This window comes from Streptopelia decaocto (assembly GCF_964273445.1).
Source record: "Streptopelia decaocto genome assembly, chromosome: 22".
Taxonomy (NCBI): domain Eukaryota; kingdom Metazoa; phylum Chordata; class Aves; order Columbiformes; family Columbidae; genus Streptopelia; species Streptopelia decaocto.
Genome location: NC_138677.1, coordinates 3116901 through 3138898, shown reverse-complemented (window position 1 = coordinate 3138898; position 21998 = coordinate 3116901). Strand labels below are relative to the sequence as shown.

Sequence of the window (21998 nt, the reverse complement as noted above, 5' to 3'; positions counted from 1 at the left end):
CTCAATATAGAAGCAAATTCTGAGGACACAGAGGGGAAAAAGCAATACGAGTGAGAAGAAAATCAGGTCCAAATTATCTGACTCCAAACTGAACTTCCCTCCCTTTGCGATGTCTAGGTTTAAACCCAAATGGCTGGTTTCCCCAGGTCTAGCTCTGGGCTGGGTTTTGCTCAGCTCCCAGCTCCATTTCAGCAGCGATTTTCCCATTTACTCTGAGGAAGGGAGCTGAGAACCCACATTTTCACATCCGTATGTATTTGCTTCATTTCCCTTTAAATCCTTGAACTTAGAGGCCGCTCAGACTGGGTTTAAAATTCAGGCAAGGGTTAATAAAAAGAGGGAGTGAGCAAGATTTTGCAAGGAATTAAACCCAGGCGAAGGCGCCTATGGGAAACAGCCTGTTACCAGCCCCAGGGCTGTAGGTCACTAGTGCCTGTACTTGCTGCCAACCTTTATTAGGTCGTTGTTTGAGCTGAGGAAAATAAATAGCATGACAAGCTGGAGTCAGAGCAGGCGGGGAAACTGCCTGACTCAAAACTGAGCGTGGAGCCGGCGCCGTTTCCTGCGGCCGGCCCCGCTCGCCGTGTGTGTGTCACACACCCAGACTCATGATTCATCTCCTGGACCGCTCAAAACCTCCGTCTGCCCCGGCGCTGCTCCCCATCGCTCCCGGCGGGGCCGGTCCCACCACGCTCAGGGTTTGCAGGAGAAGATGGGAAAACTCTCCGCGGCGCTCGGGATCCTCGTGTTCTGCGCTGCTGGCACCTGGGGTAGGTTTACAGCCTGTGTTACCATCACTTGCTTAAAGCCGGGGGGTTTAGTGATTATGTTGCCGGTTATTCCCCAAAATACCAGGACTTTCTGCATTCCTAGGGTCTGTGATTTGCTGGGAAAATCACTCGGAGGGGGAGCTGGCAGCTTGAAACCCCAGAGAGGTTCCCAAATACAAAGTCATTTGGGCTTTAGCCGGGTCAGGACCAGGAGGGTTCATCAAAAACGTTATAGGGTCAAGACACAGTTTGGTGCCTTATTCTCACACTGGGTGCGGCGGGTTTATATTCTCTACCTAACGCTGTGTTTGGCTCTGGGTGCTGGTTTGTAATGGAAGCGCTGGGGTGTGACTTGGGCTCCGTCCTTACTAAACAGAAAGTTCACGGGAGGAGTTTGCAGGGCAGGTAGTCACCGTGTCCATGTTATTTTAAGGGCTGCCTATTGCTGCCTTGTGTTATTTTTTCTCATGCTGTTTTGGTGCTTTTCTTTAAAAACTCCGATTTCTGGCATTTCAGAACATATGTAGTTTATATATTTGTTTAAATTCCCAATGGAGAAGAAGGCTAGAAAAGCGTTATCTCCTCCCCAGGTGTGTTTTCAGGGCTCAAAGCAAACCTCTCAACTGAAAAACGGTGTGGTCTTTGCAGCTCCTGATTTATAAATCAGCCCCATTGTTTTCGAGGTGGTTTGGGGGCAACATTCTGCCTAAAGAATTCCAGACTTGGGTGAATTCCCTGAGGCTCCGATCCGAGCGAGCTGTCACCATACAGGACAGAGCATAAACCCTGGAAGAGTTTGGCTTTATAAAGCTGCAGTTTGGAGCTGTGCAGGTGCTTTTTCTGTTCGTGTGTGTTGGTGCCTTGGTTTGGGGTATCCCCGATGCGGGAAGGTGCCAGCAGACAGGGAAGGGTTCAGGAAAAAGACACAGTCCTAGGATGGCATGGGCAGATGAGCCAGAAACTCCCAAATCCTTATCACTGGGTCAAGCAGAAAGGCCAGAGAGGGTGTAAATAGGGTTTGTGTCCTTATTGAGTTGTCTATAATATCTTTATCAAGTTTGCTGCGTCCATATCCTTGCTGAAATTGGCAGAGGGGGGAAAAACAGTGTGGGTTACTTGGAGTGCAGATTGGGGACTGAGGAATTCCCTCCAGCCAGGGGAGGAGGATGGATGCTCAGCCCCACACGTCTGGGGTAGTTCGAGCGCATCATTTCACCCTGTTTGGGGCCACAGCACTGCCCAGCTCCGTACGGGTGGGTCCCATGCTGCCCAGTTTATCTCCCCTTTCCCCTGTGTTTCATGTGCTAGGTATTTTTTTTAAAGCCTGAGTGTTTAGGATTAGATGGTTATAGGAGACTAGGTGCTTTTATAGTATAAAAATGCAGCTTTTGTACTTGGGTTTATTAGTTTTTACGGCTGGAAAAACAAGCCCTCAAGAATACAGAATTTGTTAGTTTAGGCTGTGCTGTGACCTCGTTAACCTGCTCACGGCCATGCAGTGTCCTGAGCCTGGGCAGCAATTCTGGGCACTCACAGGGACGAATCCTGCAGCATCCTCCGCTCTCCTCCACGTCTAATTTGCTCCCAAGGTCCCCCCTCCCTCCTGCGAAACCCTCCCAACATCGCACCCCATGTCCAGCCATGCAAACAGCACTGGAAATGCCAAAATAGAGACATTTCCCTGCAGCAGGGGGTGTGAGGCTGTGGTATGTTTGGATGGTGATAACCAGCCGCTGTTAATCACCGCTGGTGCCCGGGGGGTTTTGGCCCCATCCCATGGTAAGGGGTATCCCTGCTCCATCCACCCCCGGGTGAAGTGGAGCTGAGAATGGCTCCATACGGTGCTGGAGCTTGGGGAAAGGTCCTTCATCCCCGGGCATGGAGCGACGGAGACCACGGGGCTGAACAAGTCTGGAGCAGAAAGCTTGGTTTATATCTCCAGCATGGAGCGGGGACACCAGATCAAGGACCCCCTGGGGCTGGCAGCTCTGAGAGTTTAATCCCGAGCACCTCGCGCTGCCGGGGCCACCCTGGTCCCCAAAAACCACCAGGGTAACGCCAGGGTAATTAATGCGTCCCCTGCCATCCCCGGAGGGCTGAGCCGCTGCCAACTGTATCGGAACCGGCTCCCAGCTGCACGGCACAGCACAAATCCAACACACAGCACAAATCCAACACACAGCACAAATCCAAGGCACAGCGCTAATCCAAGGCACGTGCACCATGCTGAGCTGCAGCCACTGGCACTTGGCAAAGCAGGAGGGATTTCATGGGGACACGGCAGGAGCAGGTGCGAGAAGCCAGAGCCAGTGCTGTTGGTGCCACCTCTGCTTTCTGAGATCCCTTTGCCTTCCGCGTGCTCAGCCCTGGCCACCCGGACCCATCCAGCCCAGGAGGCAATGATGTTGTTAACACATTCCTGAGTAGCCTTGGTGCAGAAAACACCAGAGATGAACCTGCTGCTCTTTTGGGCAACGCTAAATTTAAAGTCTTTCCCATCCTCGCATGCTGCAGCTGGGTATTTTGGTGTACGGTGAGAGCTCTGGGAGCAGATGGAACCCAAAACTGGTGCTAAGCCAGGCAGCTGAGTTTTAGCCTCTTGTTTAGTTCTCCTCTGCAGGATGAGCAGGGGGTGCAGGTGGCAGAGGTCCCGTGGGGTATGTCCCCGCTGGCATTTGGGACAGTCACAGCGTGTCCAGCTCAGCCTGTGACACCACCCTCATGCACACAAATGCATAAAATGCTGCACACGTGGCCACCGTGCACACACACAGTTGTGCTCCTGGACTGCGTGCCGGTGGGCACGAGCGCACGGTGCCATCGCCGTGGTGCTGCCCAAAGACCTGATGACATCGTATCACCGTTTCCTCTTTCTGCATCGTGTTGCATTTCCTGCAGCTGCGGGAAATGCTGCTGTGTCTGCCCACGACTGCTGGGGAAAGCCCTGTGTGGGGACAGGGGGACACGGAGACCCCAGCGCCCGCTGCTCTATGCTGGCGTCCCCCGGGTCCCCAGGCTGCAGGGTCCCCCCAACCAAGCAAGCACGTTTGTGGTCTGCTCTGCCCGGAGAATCCTAAAACTCTGCTGAGATGCTTGTGCCCTGGAGGAGGAAGAGCTGAGGGTGACGCCACCACAGCGGTGTCCCCACCACAACGGTGTCCCCAGCCACTTGCCACATCGGCCGTTGGGACCACAGAACCACCAGAGTAGATCCTCCTGCCCGGGGGCCCCTGCTCGCATTTTGGGGACCTTTAATCCCCTGCACAGACCCACTGGTCTCTGACCTTCCTGGATGGTACCAGCAACCATCTCCCAAAGTCCCCACTGCCATTTGCACTGGTAGATTCCAACCTTTGCACATTGGCACAAACCACCACCACCACCACACTTCTGGACTTGTGCCCTTTCCTTCCCTTCCTTTCCCTGCGTCCGAACCCACGCCAAGACCTGCTGCCGAGTTAAACATCTGCACAAGACGGCACCAACCACCCTGGGCTGGGGGTGGTGGGAGAGGCAGCATGTCCCCAGTTGCAGGTACCACCCTGCACCCCTGGGAATTCACCCCGTCCCCCTCGCTCTGCCCCAAAGTGTCTGCAGGGAGGCACAAGGGGGGATGTGCCCCTCACCCTGGGGGCTTCGCTCCAACACACATGTGACATCACAGGGGTGGGGGGGCCCTTTAAGGAGCTGGCAGCTGGGAAATGCTGCTCAGTCCTGGGCAGGATGAAGCCCACCTGTTACCGGGCTGGTGAGGTGGGTATAAAAGGAACAAAGAGGCAGCACCTGTGATTTGGGACTGGAACAGGCTGTCCAGGTGGTGTCACCATTCCTGGAGGGGTTGAACAGATGGACGTGAGGTTCTCATGGACATGAGGTTCTCATGGACATGGGGCAGTGCCAGAGGTGAGGCAACAGTTGGACTTGAGGAGCTTTCCCAACCAAAATGATTCAATGGTGGGGGCAGTCTGCTCATGAAGCTGCTGGCTGAGCACTGGGACTTCAACACATGTGTGGTCTGGGCTCTGCAGGTTGTAACCATGCTCTGTTTTGCTGTTTCAGGGGGTAACATCTGCACCACGCGTGGGGTGAACTCCTGCAAGCAGTGCCTGGCCGTGAGCCCCCTCTGCGCCTGGTGCTCAGCAGAGGTAAGAGCTGGGGGGGTTAACAGGGCTGGAGCACATCCCTGAGCAGGACAGGGGATGTGTAGGAGGGAATGAGCCTTTGGGCTGTGGGATGGGTGCTGGTGCCTGCGTTACAGCCACAAGTTTGGTCTCCATCTGTTCCCACCATGTCTAAACACTTTTGTCGGTGGCTTGGTGACCACAGCTCTAGATGTTCATCACGGGGCTGGGGCTGCCTGTTCCTGCCTTCATCTGAAAACCAGCCCCATGTCTGGGTGTCGGTGGGAGCTACATCGAGCTGGATGTGAAATGTTGATGTTTGCACTCGGAATTCACTTTATCTTCCTAAAAAATGTACATTTGAAAAGCTAGTTTACTTTTAGTTTGCCTCTTGAGATCCCATTGTAAAGCTCTGGCTAAAGGAGGTCAATTGCTGGAAAGGGAAGGGGGCCTGGTGGGAAGAAGAGAAAATACTCATTAGAAGCTTGGGTTTAAAAACCCTTTTTTTAATTGGAAAGAGGGGGTAAGGAAAACAAGGTGCCTGGTTTTGGTTACAGAGCTGAAGAGGATGTGAGAGCTGAGCTGTGGCTTGAAAATCACCCTGTTTGAGTGGGTGAGAGCCTGGAGGATCTGCCACGTTCCCCTCCAAAAATGATGCCCTGGGGGTTTGTCCATGGGGATGGTAAGAGGAGGGAGTTTCCCAAGAGCCCCAGGGCAGAGACCGGGGAGGTGAGGATGGGATGGGCAGAGGTGATGAAACCCCACTCAGAGCTTCATGAGGAGCAGTTCCCCTTTGGACAAGTCTTTTCTCATCTTCTGCTTCTCCGTCCACAAAACCCGGCTGCTTTTGGCTGTGCCTGTGTCCATGGTGCCTGCTGGATGGGAAAAAGCTGGAAAATGTCGTTGGGTCATGCCTGTGGGGTCTGACCCTTTGGGGTCAACGTGTATCTGGTGGGGATGCCACTGCTTGTTGGGCCCATCAGGTTACCGCTGGGATTTTGGTGTGTGGCACGAATAAAGATGCTCGTGCCTTGTTTCATCTCCCACAAGGAGCAGCTGAACTTTGCCTTGCTCCCCAATGCACAAGACAAACAGAGCTGGGATGGGCTCACTCCTTCCCAGCCCTGTCCTGGGATGGGCTGGTGTCTTGACGCTGTGATAGGCTTGGTTTTTCTTTTCCCCGGATCAGCAAAGGTTTCCAAAAAAGGCAATATTTCCAGCACTGCTCGGGGCCGTGCTCATGGACAGACGTGACAAGCGGCGAGGGAGCCGTCCCGCTGCCAGCAACCAACCCCTGCGCTAACTCTGCCTCCAACATCTGGACCACATTGGCTTAATTTAGCAAATGAGGGGTTTTTTTCTGTGGGTTTGTTTAATTTCCCTGGGGTGGGGAAGGTCTCTGATACTGAGCTCCCCCAGCTTTTTTTTTTTTTTAAAGGGACAGTGTCCTTATTTATGCTGCTTCTCCTCCTACCCGTGCTGCCTTCCCAAGGAGGGTTCTCAGTTACTCCTGCTCCATCATGGCTCTAGATGGGGGGATAATTTCATTGCAGTTTCTTTCCTGACCCCACCAAGCACTGATGCAGAGAACTGAGTTTTAGTTCTTTTTCAGAGACCTTGACCACTCTTACCAGTAAATAAATGCGCCCATTCACTCACTTTTCCTTTTGGAAAAAGTCAGCCAAGCCTCAACACTCAGATGTAGCTCTAAAAATCACTTTGCAGATGATTGTGGCAGATCCTCCAAGGCCTCACCTGCTCTTGCTCCCATGGAGGAGAGGCAGTGGCAAGCCTAGACCAGGGTTTGACTTGTGATAACGATGGCTTGTGATAATGAGGTGGGAATGTGTGTGTCCCCCTCCCTGCAGCATCTCTGTGATGGGGAGCTGATGAGATCATGGCTGTGCTGACAGGAACCAGGGTTTGCAGGTTTGTGTCCTAGTGAATGAAATCCCTGTTGGTGTGGAGGTCTCTGTGAGTCCTGAGTTAATCATGATGTTTAGGGCTCCAGGAATGATGCAGCCCTGGGGTTAAATAGCTTCTCCATGGAAATATCACAGTAAGAATGATGCTGTTAATCCCATAAGGTGCTACGTGTCAGAAGGGCAACAGAGCTGGTGAGGGGCTGGAGCACAAGTGTGATGGAGCGGCTGAGGGACCTGGGGGGTTCAGCTGGAGAACAGGAGCTGAGGGGAGACCTTCTGATCTCTGAACTGCCTGAAAGGAGCTTGGAGCCAGGGGGGTCGGGCTCTGCTCCCCAGGAACAAGCGCCAGGAGCAGAGGAAACGGCCTCAAGTTGCCCAGGGGAGGTTGAGGTTGGATGTGGGGAACAATTTCTTCCCCAAAGGGCTGTGGGGCATTGGAACAGGCTGCCCAGGGCAGTGCTGGAGTCCCCATCCCTGGAGGGTTGGACAGACGGACATGAGGTTCTCAGGACACGGGTAGTGCCAGGGGTGGGGGAACAGCTGGTCTCAATAATTTTGAGGGTCTTTTCCAACCAGAATGATTCTGTGATTCTGTGTCCTTTGAGAGCCTGTGAGTCCCTCTGGATCTCCTGGTATCACCCAAGACCCACAGCACCACAGTTAAACCCTTTCTGCCCAGACTGCTTTTCACCTGTATCTCTTCCCAGTGAATTCCCTGCCCAGGACAGGGATGCACAAGATGACTGATGGGATCTGGAATAGATCAGGCACCTCTTCCTGCAGCGGGGAGCCCCATGGGGTGAGCGTGAGGGGTGGGTGTGTGCAAGGGAGCTAATTTAGAGGGATGACTTGTTTCCTTCACTGACTTCAAGCGCAATGTCCAGGGCGGGAGTGGGAAGCCACGGGGGAGGAACACGCCTGCTGATGTATTTTCTGGCTATCACTTCGCTGCTGTTTCCAGAGGGCTCTAAGCCAGCCAGGGCCTCCTGACACCATGTGCGTGTTTCTTGTTCGCGTAAAACACATAAATTCATTCCTGGGTTCGGCCAGCCTGAATCTGGGGGAGATGTTATCCCAGATGGGAGTGCCGGGAGAATGAACCAGCCCCCCCAGGACTTGTGTGACCCCCTCTTGCTGCAGGGAAAGGCTGTGCTGGTTGTGTGTTGTAGGACTTTAAATGTAGACATATTTGGAGGGAGATGGAGAAGCCCCTTGGAGGGGAGGGTGGCTGCTGCCTGGCCGGGAATGCATGACAGCAGATCCTGGCAGCGTTGGGCTGGGAAAGAAATTCCTTCCATATTTGTGTTTATGAGAAACCAAAGTGACGGGAGCCCTTCTGAACACGCTGTGATAAGGGTGAGGAGCCGGGAGCTCTCGAGGAAAGGAGGGACGGGGTTGGACCCCACCGTGACTCCACATTTTGTGCTTCCTGCCCCTGACGGGCACTTGACAGCTTCTCCCGCAGCCCCTTTGCCCTTTTGCTCTTTCGCTCCTTTTTTGGTTCTCCCTTCTCCAGGCCAGCTCCATCCGGCAGGAAGCTGGAGAGCCGGAGATAAGCCTGAACCGTTCCCGGACAGGAACTGAGAGCCGCTTTGTGCCATGGGCTCCCCCGCAGCAGGGCTGTTCCTTGCTCGTGGTGGGATTTCTAAGGGCACACATTGAGAAAATTGGGGGGAAAAGGTGGCTCGTCTTTTGCCGAAGTTTAGAAAATAGTTTTAAAAACAAGTCTCAGGCTCTGCCTTGTTCACATCCCACCTCACCCTCTCCTGCCATCCCACGTGGGTGGGATTTCCTTTTAGCTTTGCCAAAAAACAAACCTGCTGGGTGTCAGGAGGGGGTTCGGCAGGGATAAATGATCCATCGCTCCTTGGCAGGGGTTGCTGAGCTCCCTGTTGGGCACAGCAAAGCCAAACCCACTCTGAGCCCCTGTGGCATTGCTGCTTCTGCATCCCTTCTATCTGCCACCTCCTTGAGCAGAGACCATCTGCCCCAAAAAGCCGCTGATCCCAGTCTTGCGTAGCTGTGATTAAATCATGGGCTTACCAGGAAAAAAGGGTCTTCACGCCTCCTCTTGACATAATCCTGGGGGTTCCTAGATGACCCTGTCCCTCTCCCGCAGGTCATGGCACAATCGTCCCCTCGCTGCGACCTCCGCGCCAACCTCCTGCGAAACGGCTGCGGACGCGATGACATCGAGTTCCCCACCAGCAGCGTCACCATCGTGGAGGACCGACCCCTCAGCGACAAGGGCTCTGGGGGTTCCACCACCACCCAGATGAGCCCCCAGAGAATCGAGCTGAACCTGCGGCCGGGTAAGAGCCCCCAAACTGCCGCGGGAAGGGGAGATGCAAGATGCAATGGGAATAACACAAGCAACGAGTGAGCCATCGCTCTGCTGTCCTGCAAGCCCAGAGTCCTCATTTTAGCTCAACGAGGTGAAACAGATGCTCTCCAAACACTAAGATGGGACCCCTGATGATTTAGTGGGGCTCTAGCAATGCAGCTGAAGGGGATTGGAGCTCTTTGGGCTCTTGTAGATTTTGAAGATACTTTCTTCATGCTGCAAGTCAGAATCTGATGTACAGATCTAGAAGAAATTATGAAAATAATATCAATTTAAGCTCAATCAAAGCTTGTTTTTCCTCAGCATTTGAGGTGTTCTGAGAAGGCTGCAGCTGTGCCCCAGGTTACATTTCAAAGAAGTCATTTCAAAGCACATCAAGAAAGAGCCTTTGTCTCTTCTAAAAAGCAGAAAGAAAAGGGCAACCCTAAGTATTTTCAGCACTTTTTTCAAAGTGCAAAAGTCATCGAAACTGGCCCATTCCCCAGAAGGTTCTGTCTAAGGAGGTTTTTATTTCAATGGAAAATACTTAATCAAAAATTTCCTGGAAGAGTCATGGAGGAGCCAAGAAGAGAGGGAAGGATCCGGGATGGGGGAGGCCCTGGGAGCTGCTCAGAGAAGCAGCCATGCAGCTCCCTGGTAATCCCCGCAAAACCTGCTGCCCACACACTGGGTGTTCCACTCCATCCAGCATGTGTTTTCCATGCAGGACAGCTTGGGGGGTCAGCTCTGAGCAGGAGGTTCTGCTTATGTCCTGGGAGTGAGAGGTTTGGAGAACAGGAGCCATAAGACTCATTTGTTATCTCCAAGGGGTGCAGAGCACATCTACCATGCAAGCACCATGCCCTGAGGACTTTGCCCCTTGGTGTCTGTTTAACTATGATATTCTTCTCCCAGAAGCTCTAAACCATCTCCTTGGGTTCCTGCTGACCGCACAAGTTGATGTTCACCCTACTCCTGTGATGAGGCCCCTTTGCTTCTCTTGGGAGAGGGTCTCACTCCACTGCTCTGTCACGTTACAGATGACTCCCAGATCTTTCGTGTCCAAGTGCGGCAAGTGGAAGACTACCCTGTGGACATCTACTACCTGATGGACTTGTCCAACTCCATGAAGGATGATCTGAGGAACATCCAGAACCTGGGCACCAAACTGGCCAGCGAGATGCGCAAACTCACCAGCAACCTCCGCATCGGCTTTGGGGCCTTTGTGGACAAGCCCATTTCCCCCTACATGTACATCTCTCCTCCACAAGCCATCACCAACCCTTGCTATGAGTAAGTCCCAGGCTGAGGAAGCCTTGGAAGGGCCAGAAGTTAATGGGACATCACTGGAATGTGGCTGGAAGTCCATGGAAATGGATTTCAGCAGGGTTGAGGGTATGATATTTGGGCAGGGTTTAAACTGTGCTGTGCAGCATGTTCTGCTGATGCAGAGAGGAAACTTTGAAGTATCATTGTTACTGAAAAGCTCTTATGGGAACGAACAATTTTACACCTTTTTCAGGAGAGATGTTGAGGGTCAAAGGAAGTGACCCTTAAAAATCCCAGCAGGACAGAGGCTGGGAGCTCATCTGAGCCCAGCACCACTAGAACATGTGACTGATTTTCAAATGGTCCTTCACTAGTTTCTGGCTGTGTCCTCAGGTTCTTGGGGTGGTTGGATCACCCAGACAGGACCATGGGATGTGGGGATGGGAGCTGGAAGAGCCCTGTGAGCCCCGTGCCCTTACTGTTGTCCTTCCGCAGGATCGGAGAAATCTGCCTGCCCATGTTTGGCTACAAACACGTGCTGTCACTCACGGATGAGGTGACCCGCTTCAATGAGGAGGTGCGGAAGCAGAGCGTCTCACGGAACCGCGATGCACCCGAGGGCGGCTTTGATGCCATCATCCAGGCCACTGTGTGCGATGTAAGGGGCGAGAAGGCTTGGTTGGCATTGGGAGAGTCATCAGACTGGGTTGGGGGGTTGGCAGAGACCACTAAACCCAACCAGGACAAAGCTGTAAGCCCTGTGGGGTTCAGATCTGGAGAGGGTGAATGTTCAACAGGGACATTTCTAGACCAAGGCAAGGGAAGAGAAGGACCCTTGCGTGGTTCTGGGAGGACAGAGGAGCAGAGCAGGTTCTTGGGGACTCCTGATGATCCTGTGCCAGCCCTGCAGTAACCATCCCAGAAGGAACATCTTCTGTGCCTCGATTTCACTGGAGATGGGAAGGGTTGTGTCCCTCAGTCATTAGCCACCTTAATTAACACTCTAGCAAACTAAAACCCATCTTTCACCTGTATGAGCAGCCCATGCCCACCTGCTAAGCTCCATGGCCCCCACAGCACCTCCCCAGGAGATCTATTGCCCTCAGTTCCCTCTTGCAGTGGCAGGCTGGTCCCAATGGCCAAGCCGTGACGCGGGGTGACAGCGCAGGCAGCAGCGGGGTGGTGGCACATGGGGCTGCCCTTGACACGGGTTGCCACGCAACTGGGAGCTGCCTCTCGCTGCAGGACAAAATCGGCTGGAGGAACGATGCTTCCCACCTGCTCGTGTTCACCACAGATGCCAAGACCCACATCGCTCTGGACGGCAGGCTGGCCGGCATCGTGCAGCCCAACGATGCCCAGTGCCACATTGGCGAGGATAATTTCTACTCTGCCTCCACCACACTGGTAAATCCTGACCCACTTGTGGGGCTGGGGAGCTCACAGCTCCTGTTGAGCGTCCCCATGGGGTGGGAAAGGGGGTTCAGCTGTGGATGGAGAACATAATGGGGATCGGGGAGGCTGGTGTGTTCTTACAGTATGGTGTCTCTTCCCCAGGACTATCCCTCTCTGGGCCTGATGACCGAGAAGCTCTCACAGAAGAACATCAACCTGATCTTTGCTGTGACCGATACAGTTGTTGGCCTCTACCAGGTAACAGCTGCTATGCAAAGCTCTTGGGGAGCTGGTGGGTCCTGAGGAGCACCCTCTGTGGCTGTGGTCTCCTGTCCCATCAAAGCTCCTTGGGAATCTCTCATGTGCCTGGACAGAGTTTGACCAAGCCATGGCATGTTCATCCATCATGAGCAGACCATACTTGTGATATTTCTCCAGAACTACAGTGAGCTGATCCCAGGCACAACAGTTGGCACCTTGTCCAGAGACTCCAGCAACGTCCTGCAGCTCATCGTGGACTCCTATGGGGTGAGTGTGGGGTGTGACGACTCCACAACAGCTCTCTCCCTCCCAAAATAGCCACTGCTCTACATTACAAGCAGCCCACGCAGACTGGGCAGCTTCCCCAGCATCCTGCCTGGACCAGCTGCAAGCATCTGCCTCCACCCACGTGTTGTAGGGACCCTGGGGAAGGGAGATTACTGTGTTCACCACTGTGTTCACCGCCTGCCCCTTCCCATCTTTGAGGTCATTTCCCTGTGGAGAACAATGTAGCTGAGTCCTGAGGAGGACTTGGAGCACTTGGCTCCTTTCTTGTGTGCATGAGAGCATTAATCTTGTTCCTTGGGATGCCCTGCCCAGCCTGTGCTCTCGTCTTCATTGCTCCTCTCTCCTCCCCTAGAAAATCCGCTCCAAGGTGGAGCTGGAGGTGCGAGACCTTCCTGAAGAGCTGTCCCTGGCCTTCAATGCCACCTGCCTCAATGATGAGGTCATCCCTGGGCTCAAGTCTTGCATGGGGCTCAAGATTGGTGACACGGTAAGGATCCTGCTGATGGGACTGTTTTTTATCTCCTCTCTACCAGCACCATGTGCTTTCCACACCACCTCCCAGGTGACACAGACCCTGTAATCTTTGCAGTGGAGAGAAGAGGGGTCCAGCTGGGTGGGTGCAAGGAGGAAAATGGTTTTGAGTCTGGATGCAGGCTCTCTAGTCCTCTAGCTCAGCACAGGCTGCTGGCCACAGTGCGTGGGATTTAGCCTGGTTACTGTGGCAGGCAGGTGCCCTGGCCCAAACCATTCTGAGACAGCTTGGAGAAGCCCAAAAAGAATCATAGAATCATTTTGGTTGGAAAAGACCCTCAAGATCTTCGAGTCCAACCGTTCCCCCACCCCTGTCACTGCCCCATGTCCTGAGAACCTCATGTCCGTCTGTCCAACCCTCCAGGGATGGTGACTCCAGCACTGCCCTGGGCAGCCTGTTCCAATGCCCCACAGCCCTTTGGGGAAGAAATTGTTCCCACATCCAACCTCAACCTCCCCTGGCGCAACTTGAGGCCGTTTCCTCTGCTCCTGGCGCTTGTTCCTGGGGAGCAGAGCCCGACCCCCCCTGGCTCCAAGCTCCTTTCAGGCAGTTCAGAGATCAGAAGGTCTCCCCTCAGCTCCTGTTCTCCAGCTGAACCCCCCAGGTCCCTCAGCCGCTCCCATCACCCTTGTGCTCCAGCCCCTCACCAGCTCCGTACCTTCTGTCAACTCGCTCCAGCACCACAGTGTCCTTCTTGTAGTGAGGGTAGACCTGGAGGGTCCCTTTTTTGGGTTCCTTAAGCTTGGGCATGGACTGGACCAGGTACTCCAACCCTGTGCTGGTGGTGCTGACATCCAGACCGATCTCTGCCTTCCAGGTCAGCTTCAGCATCGAGGCCAAGGTGCGGGGATGCCCACGGGAGCACCGGAAATCCTTCACCATCAAACCCGTGGGCTTCAAGGACAGCCTGACGGTGGTGGTGAACTTCAACTGCAACTGCTCCTGCGAGAGCCGAGCCCAGGCCAACAGCTCGTCCTGCAGCCAAGGCAATGGCACGCTGGAGTGCGGCGTCTGCCGCTGCAACCCCGGGCGCCTGGGCTCGCACTGCGAGTGCTCGGAGGAGGAGTACAACCCCTCGCAGCAGGACAACTGCAGCCCCCGGCCGGGCCAGCCGCTCTGCAGCCAGCGCGGAGAGTGCATCTGCGGGCAGTGCGTGTGTCACAGCAGCGACTTCGGGAAGGTGACGGGCAAGTACTGCGAGTGCGACGACTTCTCCTGCGTCCGCTTCAAGGGCCAGATGTGCTCGGGTGAGTGCTGGGCTTGGAGTGGGGGAGGCAGCTCGGGGCATTTGTCCATGAGTTTGGGCAGCACAAGGGATGCATGAGTTATTTTGTGGCTTGTCCCACTTGTTGTCCCCACCTCTGACTTGCTTGGACATGGCTCTTCCTGTACCAGCCCTGGGTCTGAGCCAATAACAGGGCTGAGGGAGCTGGGTCTCTTTAGTTTGGAGAAGAGGAGACTGAGGGGTGACCTCATTCATGGTTATCAGTATCAGGGTAAGTGTCAGGAGGATGGAGCCAGGCTCTTCTTGGTGACAACCAATGATAAGACAATTGGTAATGGGTTCAAACTGAAACACAGGAGGTTCCACTTAAATTTGAGAAGAAACTTCTTCCTGGTGAGGGTGGCAGAGCCTGGCCCAGGCTGCCCAGGGGGGTTGTGGAGTCTCCTTCTGTGCAGACATTCCAACCCGCCTGGACACCTTCCTGTGTAACCTCATCTGGGTGTTCCTGCTCCATGGGGGGATTGCACTGGATGAGCTTTCCAGGTCCCTTCCAACCCCTGACATTCTGGGATTCTGTGAATTACTCTCTTTTTGGGAGCTGGCTTTGCCTCCTGTGCCCAAGAGCTGATGGCCTAGAGGGTTAAGGAGCAGACCTTGGTGCCTGCTTAGAAGTCCCATCAGGGGACTGAAGGGCACCCAGGGAAGCAGCTCTGGGGTGTGCAGGGCAGGGTCCCTGTTCAAATCACAGCCCCCAACACATCAGAGGTTTTGCTGTCCAGGAGGAAACCCCAGGGTGGAGGGAGAAGGGTGGAGAGAGGCAATTTTTATCCTCCACCCATTTCTTGAGGACTCCCTATTGGCAAAAGCACTGGGGAAACAAATTCTGCCCCTTTGCTGGTCTTACAGCATTGTCCCTCCTGAATAGTCAACCCTACCATGTGCTACCAGACCTCCCTGCTCCAGTCCTGGTGGCTGCTACTCTCTGTACTGGGGAGACAGGACCAGGTCCTTGGGTGCTTCTCCCACACCAGGGACTGGGGAAGGAGCCTCTGTCTACAAAACACCCACCCCAACAGTGTCCTGATGTCCCAGGGCCTCTTCCCCATCAGGAACTCCTATCAGAGGTTTCTCCCAGATGTCTCCAGTGTGCACTGGAGGTCTCAATGAACCTCAGCATTCTGACCTATCTCCTGTTTTTATGGAGGATGTGAGAGTGGTGGCAGTGCCTGAGACTGGGGCGTGAAGCCCTGGGACATGCCCTCTAGGAGCAGAGCACTCCAAAATTGATTCAAGAGGGGAGCAAGAGAGGGGCAGCCACCCCCTTTGCTGTCCCCCACCGCCCTGTGTGAGCCCAGGCGAGGTGGCTGCTCACGCGGTGCCAAAAAAAGCCACCATTTCCTGCAGAGAGACCAAAAATCCCCGGTGACCAAAACTGATCCCACTCTGCTGGAGCCCAGCGTGGGTGAGACAAAACCCGCTGGCCAGATGACGCTCAGTTCCTGCTCCCTGATGTCCCCAAATCAAGTTTTTGGGGACCACACCTGCCCCCTAGCCCAACCTGATGGCTCACTGCTGCGTCTGTGCTGCTGAGATTGATCCTTTATCTTAACAGCCTGATAAGGGAGGTGGGAACAACGCTGGGGTTTTCCTGCATCCCGGACAGTCAGTGTCCCCAGGGTGCCTGTCCCCACTCCCGCTGCCCGTTTGCGCAAGGGCGATGACAAAGCCCTCCCCCCAGCCTGGGCGGGTTGTTAATTAACCTGATCTGTCTGTCTGACCCCATTGGCATCGATCCCGTCCCACTGAGCCACTTCTCCCCAACCTCCCCGTCTGCTTCCGCGCCTTGTCACCCAGCGTACGGCACTGTGACTCAGCCCTAGTTCCTCGTTAACGAGGTTACACATTTATTTCTCATACCAGTGCCTCCGAGGCTGTGGCAGGGACGGTGCCTGGTTGATTTTCTGTGTTCCCAACCTGCCCCGTTGTGCTTGGGGTTTGGGATGGGTCAGCACTTGCTAGCTCCACGGCATTTCCACCCCTTACTATGTCTTATCTTTGAGCCAAAAATCAAACCACAATCCAAACAGCTCCAGGCTTTGGCAGGGTTTGAGCATGTCTGTCTGTCTGATTAAACCAGTCTCGGTGAGCGTGTAGAGCTTATTGGGCTTTTCCCAGCAGTCAGCTTGGTCTGCTGGTCTGGGGCTGGGAAACAAGTGGGATTTGGGGGGGGCTGAGCAGATGTCCTGACTCAATCTGAAATGAATCCGAGCAATCTGATCTAGTTGAAATGAGTCTGAGCAACCTGAGTTGAGTGAAGATGTTGCTGCTTATGGCATGGGTTGGACTGGAAGAGCTTGGAAGGTCCCTTCCAACCCAAACTATTTTCTGATTCTATGTAAAACCAAAGCCTGACTGGCTCAGAGCTGGATCTGATTGAGCGTCTTGAGCTGCTGCTGCTGCTGCTGACCCGGGGCAGCTCAACCTGTAATTTGCCAGTTTTTCCTTGGTTGGGTGGAATAAGATGAGCGTTGGGCTCACAGCAAATGTTGATGTGTGTCCTACCCCAAGGACAGTGGAAATGGGTTGTCCTGGGTGGCTGGTCTGCCTTGGAGATGGAGCTGCTGCTCTGGGTACATAGATAACCCATATGGGTGATTGATAATGGGATCTATGGGGACACTTGAGGGTCCTGATGTTCTCTGTGTTGTCCCCAGGCCACGGGCAGTGCAGCTGCGGGGACTGTCTGTGCGACTCGGACTGGACCGGTGACTATTGCAACTGCACCACCCGCACCGACACCTGCATGTCCAGCAACGGGCTGGTGTGCAGCGGCCACGGCTCCTGCGTCTGCGGCAAGTGTGACTGCACCCAGCCCGGCTCCTACGGCGACACCTGCGAGAAGTGTCCCACGTGCCCGGACGCCTGCACCATCAAAAAGTGAGAGGGGACAGAGAGCTGGGATCAGGTCTCATGCCATCAGAGAGCTGGGATGAGACATATGCTGCTAGAAAGCAGTAGTAGAAGGACTTCGGAGTCCTGGTGGACAACAGGTTGCCCATGAGCCAGCAATGTTCCTGTGTGGCTAAGAAGGCCAATGGTACCTGGGATGCACTAAGAAAAGTGTGGCCAGCAGGTCCAGGGAGGTGAATCCTCCCCCTCTGCTCTGCCCTGGAGAGGCCCCATCTGCAGTTCTGGGTCCTGTGCTGGGCTCCCCAGTTTAAAGAGGACAAGGAATTATTGGAGAGAGACCATCGGGGGGCTACAAAGGTGCTGAGGGGTCTGGAGCATCTTTGTGATGAGGAGACACTGAGAGAGCTGGGGCTGTTGAGCTGGAGAAGAGAAGCTGAGAGGGATCTGATCAATGGATCAATATCTCAGGGTGGGTGTCAGAGGATGGACCAGACTCTGTTCAGTGGTGCCCAACGCCAGGGTGAGGCGCAACGGGCACAGACTGAAACACAGGAGGCTCCATCTGAACACGAGGAGAAACTTCTTTCCTTTGCGGTGCCAGAGCCTGGCCCAGGCTGCCCAGAGCGGGTGTGGAGTCTCCTTCTCTGAGACATTCAAACCCCCTGGGCCCACCTGTGTGATCTGCTCTGTGACCCTGCATGAGCAGGGCTGGGGATCTGCAGGGATCCCTTCAACCCCAGCCACCCCGGGATTCTGTGATACCCCATCAGGGAGCTGGCAGCAGGAGCTCTCAGCAGCTGTGACCCAGTTGGGTTGGGATTGCAGCAATTTCTGCAGCCCGAGACTGAAAGGCGTGACAGTCCCCTGGGCAGAGCACCGAGGAGCTCATGGTACCTCCCTCCTCTTCCTCAGGGAGTGCGTGGAGTGCAAGAAGTTTGAGCGGGGAGAGCTGATGGAGCAGCAGTCCTGCAGCCGCATGTGCCGAGACGAGATCGAGACGGTGCAGGAGCTGGGTAAGGGAGGAGACCCAGACCCCTGCCCCGGAGCACGGCAATCCGGGGGCTGTGAACACTGCCTATGTGTGTCCCCCTGAGCCTCTCCCTCTGGCAGGTGACAGGGGCAAGGACGCTGTGAACTGCACCTACAAGGACGAGGACGACTGTGTGGTGCGGTTCCAGTACTACGAGGACTCCAGCGGCAAGTCCATCCTCTATGTCATTGAGGAGCCTGGTAAGAGCCACCTGCCGCACTCAGGCTGGGGGGTGCAGAGCATGCCATGCTGGGTCTCTGTGCTAAAAATGAGGGGATTTGTGTGCCCTTTGTACCTCCCACCCCAGCCAGGCTTGTGAGGAACCGCGACTGGGAGCTGAGAGGGGTTCAAGAGCCACTTTGTTCCTGCTCCATGCCACCAGGGCTGTGATTTCCTGCCTCTGTCTCGCATTTCCCCACCGCATCGCTCCGTTATTTCACTCCCATGTTGAGGCAAAGGATGGGAGTTCAACCATCCCATGCCCTGATTCTGTTTCTGACTTCATGGATGTAATTTTTTTCCTCAAGCAGATAAGAGCTGGCTCGTTTAAGCCAGGCTGGGGTACGGCAGCCCTGGGGTCTGCAGACACATCAAGGTCTGATTTCTAGCTGGCCCAGGGTCTGTGTGGCCACAAAGCCTTTGGAAGCAGGACCATGAAGGCAGCTGCTGGCTCCCAGTACAGCTGCAAACATCTGCAGGGCTGCAGCCCGGCCCCCATGCCCAGAGGGGAGAACCAGGGCAGGTGTGAGGAAGGAATTGTTGTCCCTGAGGGTGGTGAGAGCCTGGCCCAGGTTGGCCAGAGAGGTGGTGGCTGAACCATCCCTGGAGACATCCCAGGCCAGGCTGGACGGGGCTCTGAGCACCCTGAGCTGGTGAAGATGTCCCTGCTCATGGCAGGGGGGGCACTGGAGGAGCTGGGAAGGTCCCTTTAACACAAACTACTCTACAATTCTATGATGTGTGGCAGCTCCTGCTCCCTAACAGGAGGATGAAACCCCCCTGATACCAGCTGAGTTCATATACCCATGGCCAGGCGCCCCCAGAGCTGTTTTTAATAGCCCGGGGGTTCTGAGCACCCCCCCCCCAACCCTGCCCTCCTCCCTCTTCCAGACTGCCCGAAGGGGCCGGACATCCTGGTGGTCCTGCTCTCAGTGACGGGCGCCATTCTGCTCATCGGCCTCGCCGCCCTGCTCATCTGGAAGCTCCTCATCACCATCCACGACCGGCGAGAGTTTGCCCGCTTCGAGGAGGAGAAGGCCAGGGCTAAGTGGGACACGGTGAGGGCCGGCAGGTCAGGGTGCCGGGCAGGAGTCCCCAAATCCCAGCAGCTGAATGGATTCAGCTCCCAGTCTTCCCAGCCCAGGAGCCCGGTTGCTGTCTGTGGCCCTAGGCCATGGTCCTTCGGGACCAGCGTGTCCCATCCCTCTCTGAAACAGGACTTGGGGTGACACTGCCAGCCTGGACACCCCTTCCCCAAGCCCGTTGTGGTCCCAGGGGCTGTGCACAGGCGATAGAAGGTGTTCCAGATGCCTTTTGCACATCCAGCGTGTCCCAAGATCTTGTCACCAGTGTGACCCTCTTACTCACTGCCCACGGCAGCGTTTCCATCCCATGAGGGAGGCGGAAGGTCCCTCATGTCACGGGATGCTGGAAGGGCTGAGGCACCTGGAGCACGAGGGAGGGAGCCATTAAAAATACATAGATCCACCACTCAGTGCTGAAATGGTGTCTCAGTTTCCCCAGCTGCAAAGCAGAGAGAATGCTGATGTCAAGCACAAAGTGCTGATGCCCTTTTTCCTCCTTCTTTTTCCAGGGCAACAACCCTTTATACAAGGAGGCTACATCAACCTTCACCAACATCACATACCGTGGGAACAATTAAGGGTGTCGCATCCAGTTCTGGCCCTGGGATCAGCCAGGGATCTGTGAGATCCTCTGGAACCTGGTTTACAGAAGAGATTTTGTGTGTGTCTGCGTGTAATTTAACAATCCCTCAACTGTCCGTCACCTCACTGTAACTGCAGGGATGTGCTTTCCACAGCGAACCTCTCGTCTTTACCTCGGCGGGTCGCCTCGCAGGAGCTGGCGACCCCTCCATACACTGAACGCGGAGAAATGGGACTTTCTCTGCCCGGCGGGTCTGTGAACTGCAAGGTGCTCATTGGGCCAAGAGGCTTTTTTGGGAGCAGCTGCTCAAGGTGAAGGCTGAGCTGTGCTCTCCTCCATGGCTGGTGAAGCTCTGCCCCATCGGAGAGTCCCCTCATGCACTGGACAGATGCGGACACCAGGGTCCAGAGGCTGTCTCCTTGGGGGACAGGGCAGCTCTGCTCGCTGCCATCATGGGGACACTGCTCGAGCAACCCAGCTTCCTGCAGCCACGTGTTTCTGGTGCTGCTGTCACCCAGGATGGAGAAAAGCAAACGCCCCAGCATCACGGTGCCTGTTCTCCTTCCCTCCACATGCACTCAGGTTCCACCACCAGCCAACTCCATGTAGCATCAGCTGTGCTGGTCCCAGCTGCAGCCTCGCTCAGTCCCCACGATGGTGCTGAGCTCGCCGTGTCCCTTTTCACTGTCCTCATGCCACAAAGCACATGGATGTGCACGCAGCAGCCTGGGGAAGATTGTGATGCCTGATGCCTCTCTCTTTTCTGTGCTATTTGGGCTGCAGAATTGCACCACACTTGGTTTTATTTGTAGCTCAGGATTCCGGAGGAGCAGGCATGGTTCAGGTCATGCCCTCATGCCTGGGGTTGTGTGTCACCTGTGGTTTGTGGGAAAAACAAAGCTGAGTTTGGCTGTGCTGGTGCTGCTGCCTGGTCTGTGTTCCCCTCATTGCACCAAAAAGCAACAGTGACCTTGTGCTCTGACCCTGTGCCCCCAGGCTGAGTGGTGGCTGTGTCCCCTCTGTTCCCTGCAGCGTGGGGGGCTGGAGGTGCAGCACCAGAACGGCAGCGATTCACACCATGAAAATAAAGAAACTTCAAACTACGAATGGTGTTGGTGTCCACAGCAGCATCCTGTGTCCAGGGTTCCGGGCCCGTGGGCAGCCCCTGGCACCCCAGCAGGACTTGAGGAGCTGGGTTGGGCTGAGGTATAGGGGGCCCAGTGCAAGCTGGGCTGTGAGCCCTCCATGGGGGGTTCTACACTGGCACTGGTGCCCTCCTGGGGGTTGGTAACTCATTTGGGGACACAGGGTGGGCCAGAGCTTTCTGCAGACTGTGGTACCCCTGGCAGCCACCCCAGCAAGTGGGGTGAATGTCAGCAGCCCCCCCATCCTGCCCCAGAGGTGGGGAGCTGGGCTGGGACCACTGGGGACCGTCCCAGGGACAGCTGGGGTGAAGGTGCTGAACCAGGGAGCAGGGTCCTGCCTGTGTCCCCAGCTCCCTGCACCCGCTGGGCACCGCATCATACAGCCTGCAGGGACACCCAGCGGCCACCCTCCAAAGCGGCATTTTGGGACGGGAAAGTGAGGGAAAAACTTTCCTTGGATATCTCACACCCCAATATCTGGAGCACAATGATGGGGAGCGGCTGAGGGACCTTGGGGGGTCACCTAACCCACAATGAGAAATGAGATGCACAAATCCTGCTGGCTTGAGATAGGTTAGAAACAGAGCCCGGAGACCTTGCTCTGATAGGGATGCTCCCATGGGCAGACTCCCACATGCACCGGTAAGTCCCTCTATCCCTGCCCTGGCACTATTTGGGTGCAGGTGGCAGCTTTGCCAAGCATTTGCAGGAGCCCCAGGACCTCAACTCCATCTCCTGATCCACATCACTTTGCTCCTGGCCCTTGGCTGAGCAGCGATGCTTGAACCAGGGGTCATATGGAGCATGATGGGGAGCGGCTGAGGGAGCTGGGGGGTTCAGCTGGAGAACAGGAGCTGAGGGGAGACCTTCTGATCTCTAAACTGCCTGAAAGGAGCTTGGAGCCAGGGGGGTCGGGC

At 55.3% G+C, this 21998-nt stretch overlaps 1 protein-coding gene across 1 annotated transcript; it reads left to right on the top strand.

The window, feature by feature from the left end:
* Nucleotides 1–431: 431 nt before the first annotated feature.
* ITGB3 (integrin subunit beta 3) lies at nucleotides 432–21039 on the top strand. The gene is made up of 15 exons (XM_082071097.1): nucleotides 432–770; nucleotides 4830–4915; nucleotides 8936–9128; nucleotides 10180–10432; nucleotides 10904–11066; nucleotides 11654–11815; nucleotides 11966–12061; nucleotides 12242–12331; nucleotides 12705–12839; nucleotides 13702–14131; nucleotides 16824–17046; nucleotides 17932–18032; nucleotides 18130–18249; nucleotides 19160–19326; nucleotides 19863–21039. Exons 1-15 carry the CDS (start codon nucleotides 713–715, stop codon nucleotides 19929–19931), a joined length of 2346 nt encoding a protein of 781 aa, XP_081927223.1. The 5' UTR covers nucleotides 432–712; the 3' UTR covers nucleotides 19932–21039.
* Nucleotides 21040–21998: the final 959 nt, after the last annotated feature.

Bases quoted from the DNA above. Each gene is read 5' to 3' on its own strand.
- ITGB3 (XM_082071097.1), top strand. From the start codon at position 713: ATGGGAAAACTCTCCGCGGCGCTCGGGATCCTCGTGTTCTGCGCTGCT. The intron at 10,433-10,903 runs GTAAGTCCCAGG...GTCCTTCCGCAG, and splicing joins ATCACCAACCCTTGCTATGA to GATCGGAGAAATCTGCCTGC. The intron at 18,033-18,129 runs GTAAGGGAGGAG...TCCCTCTGGCAG, and splicing joins CGAGACGGTGCAGGAGCTGG to GTGACAGGGGCAAGGACGCT.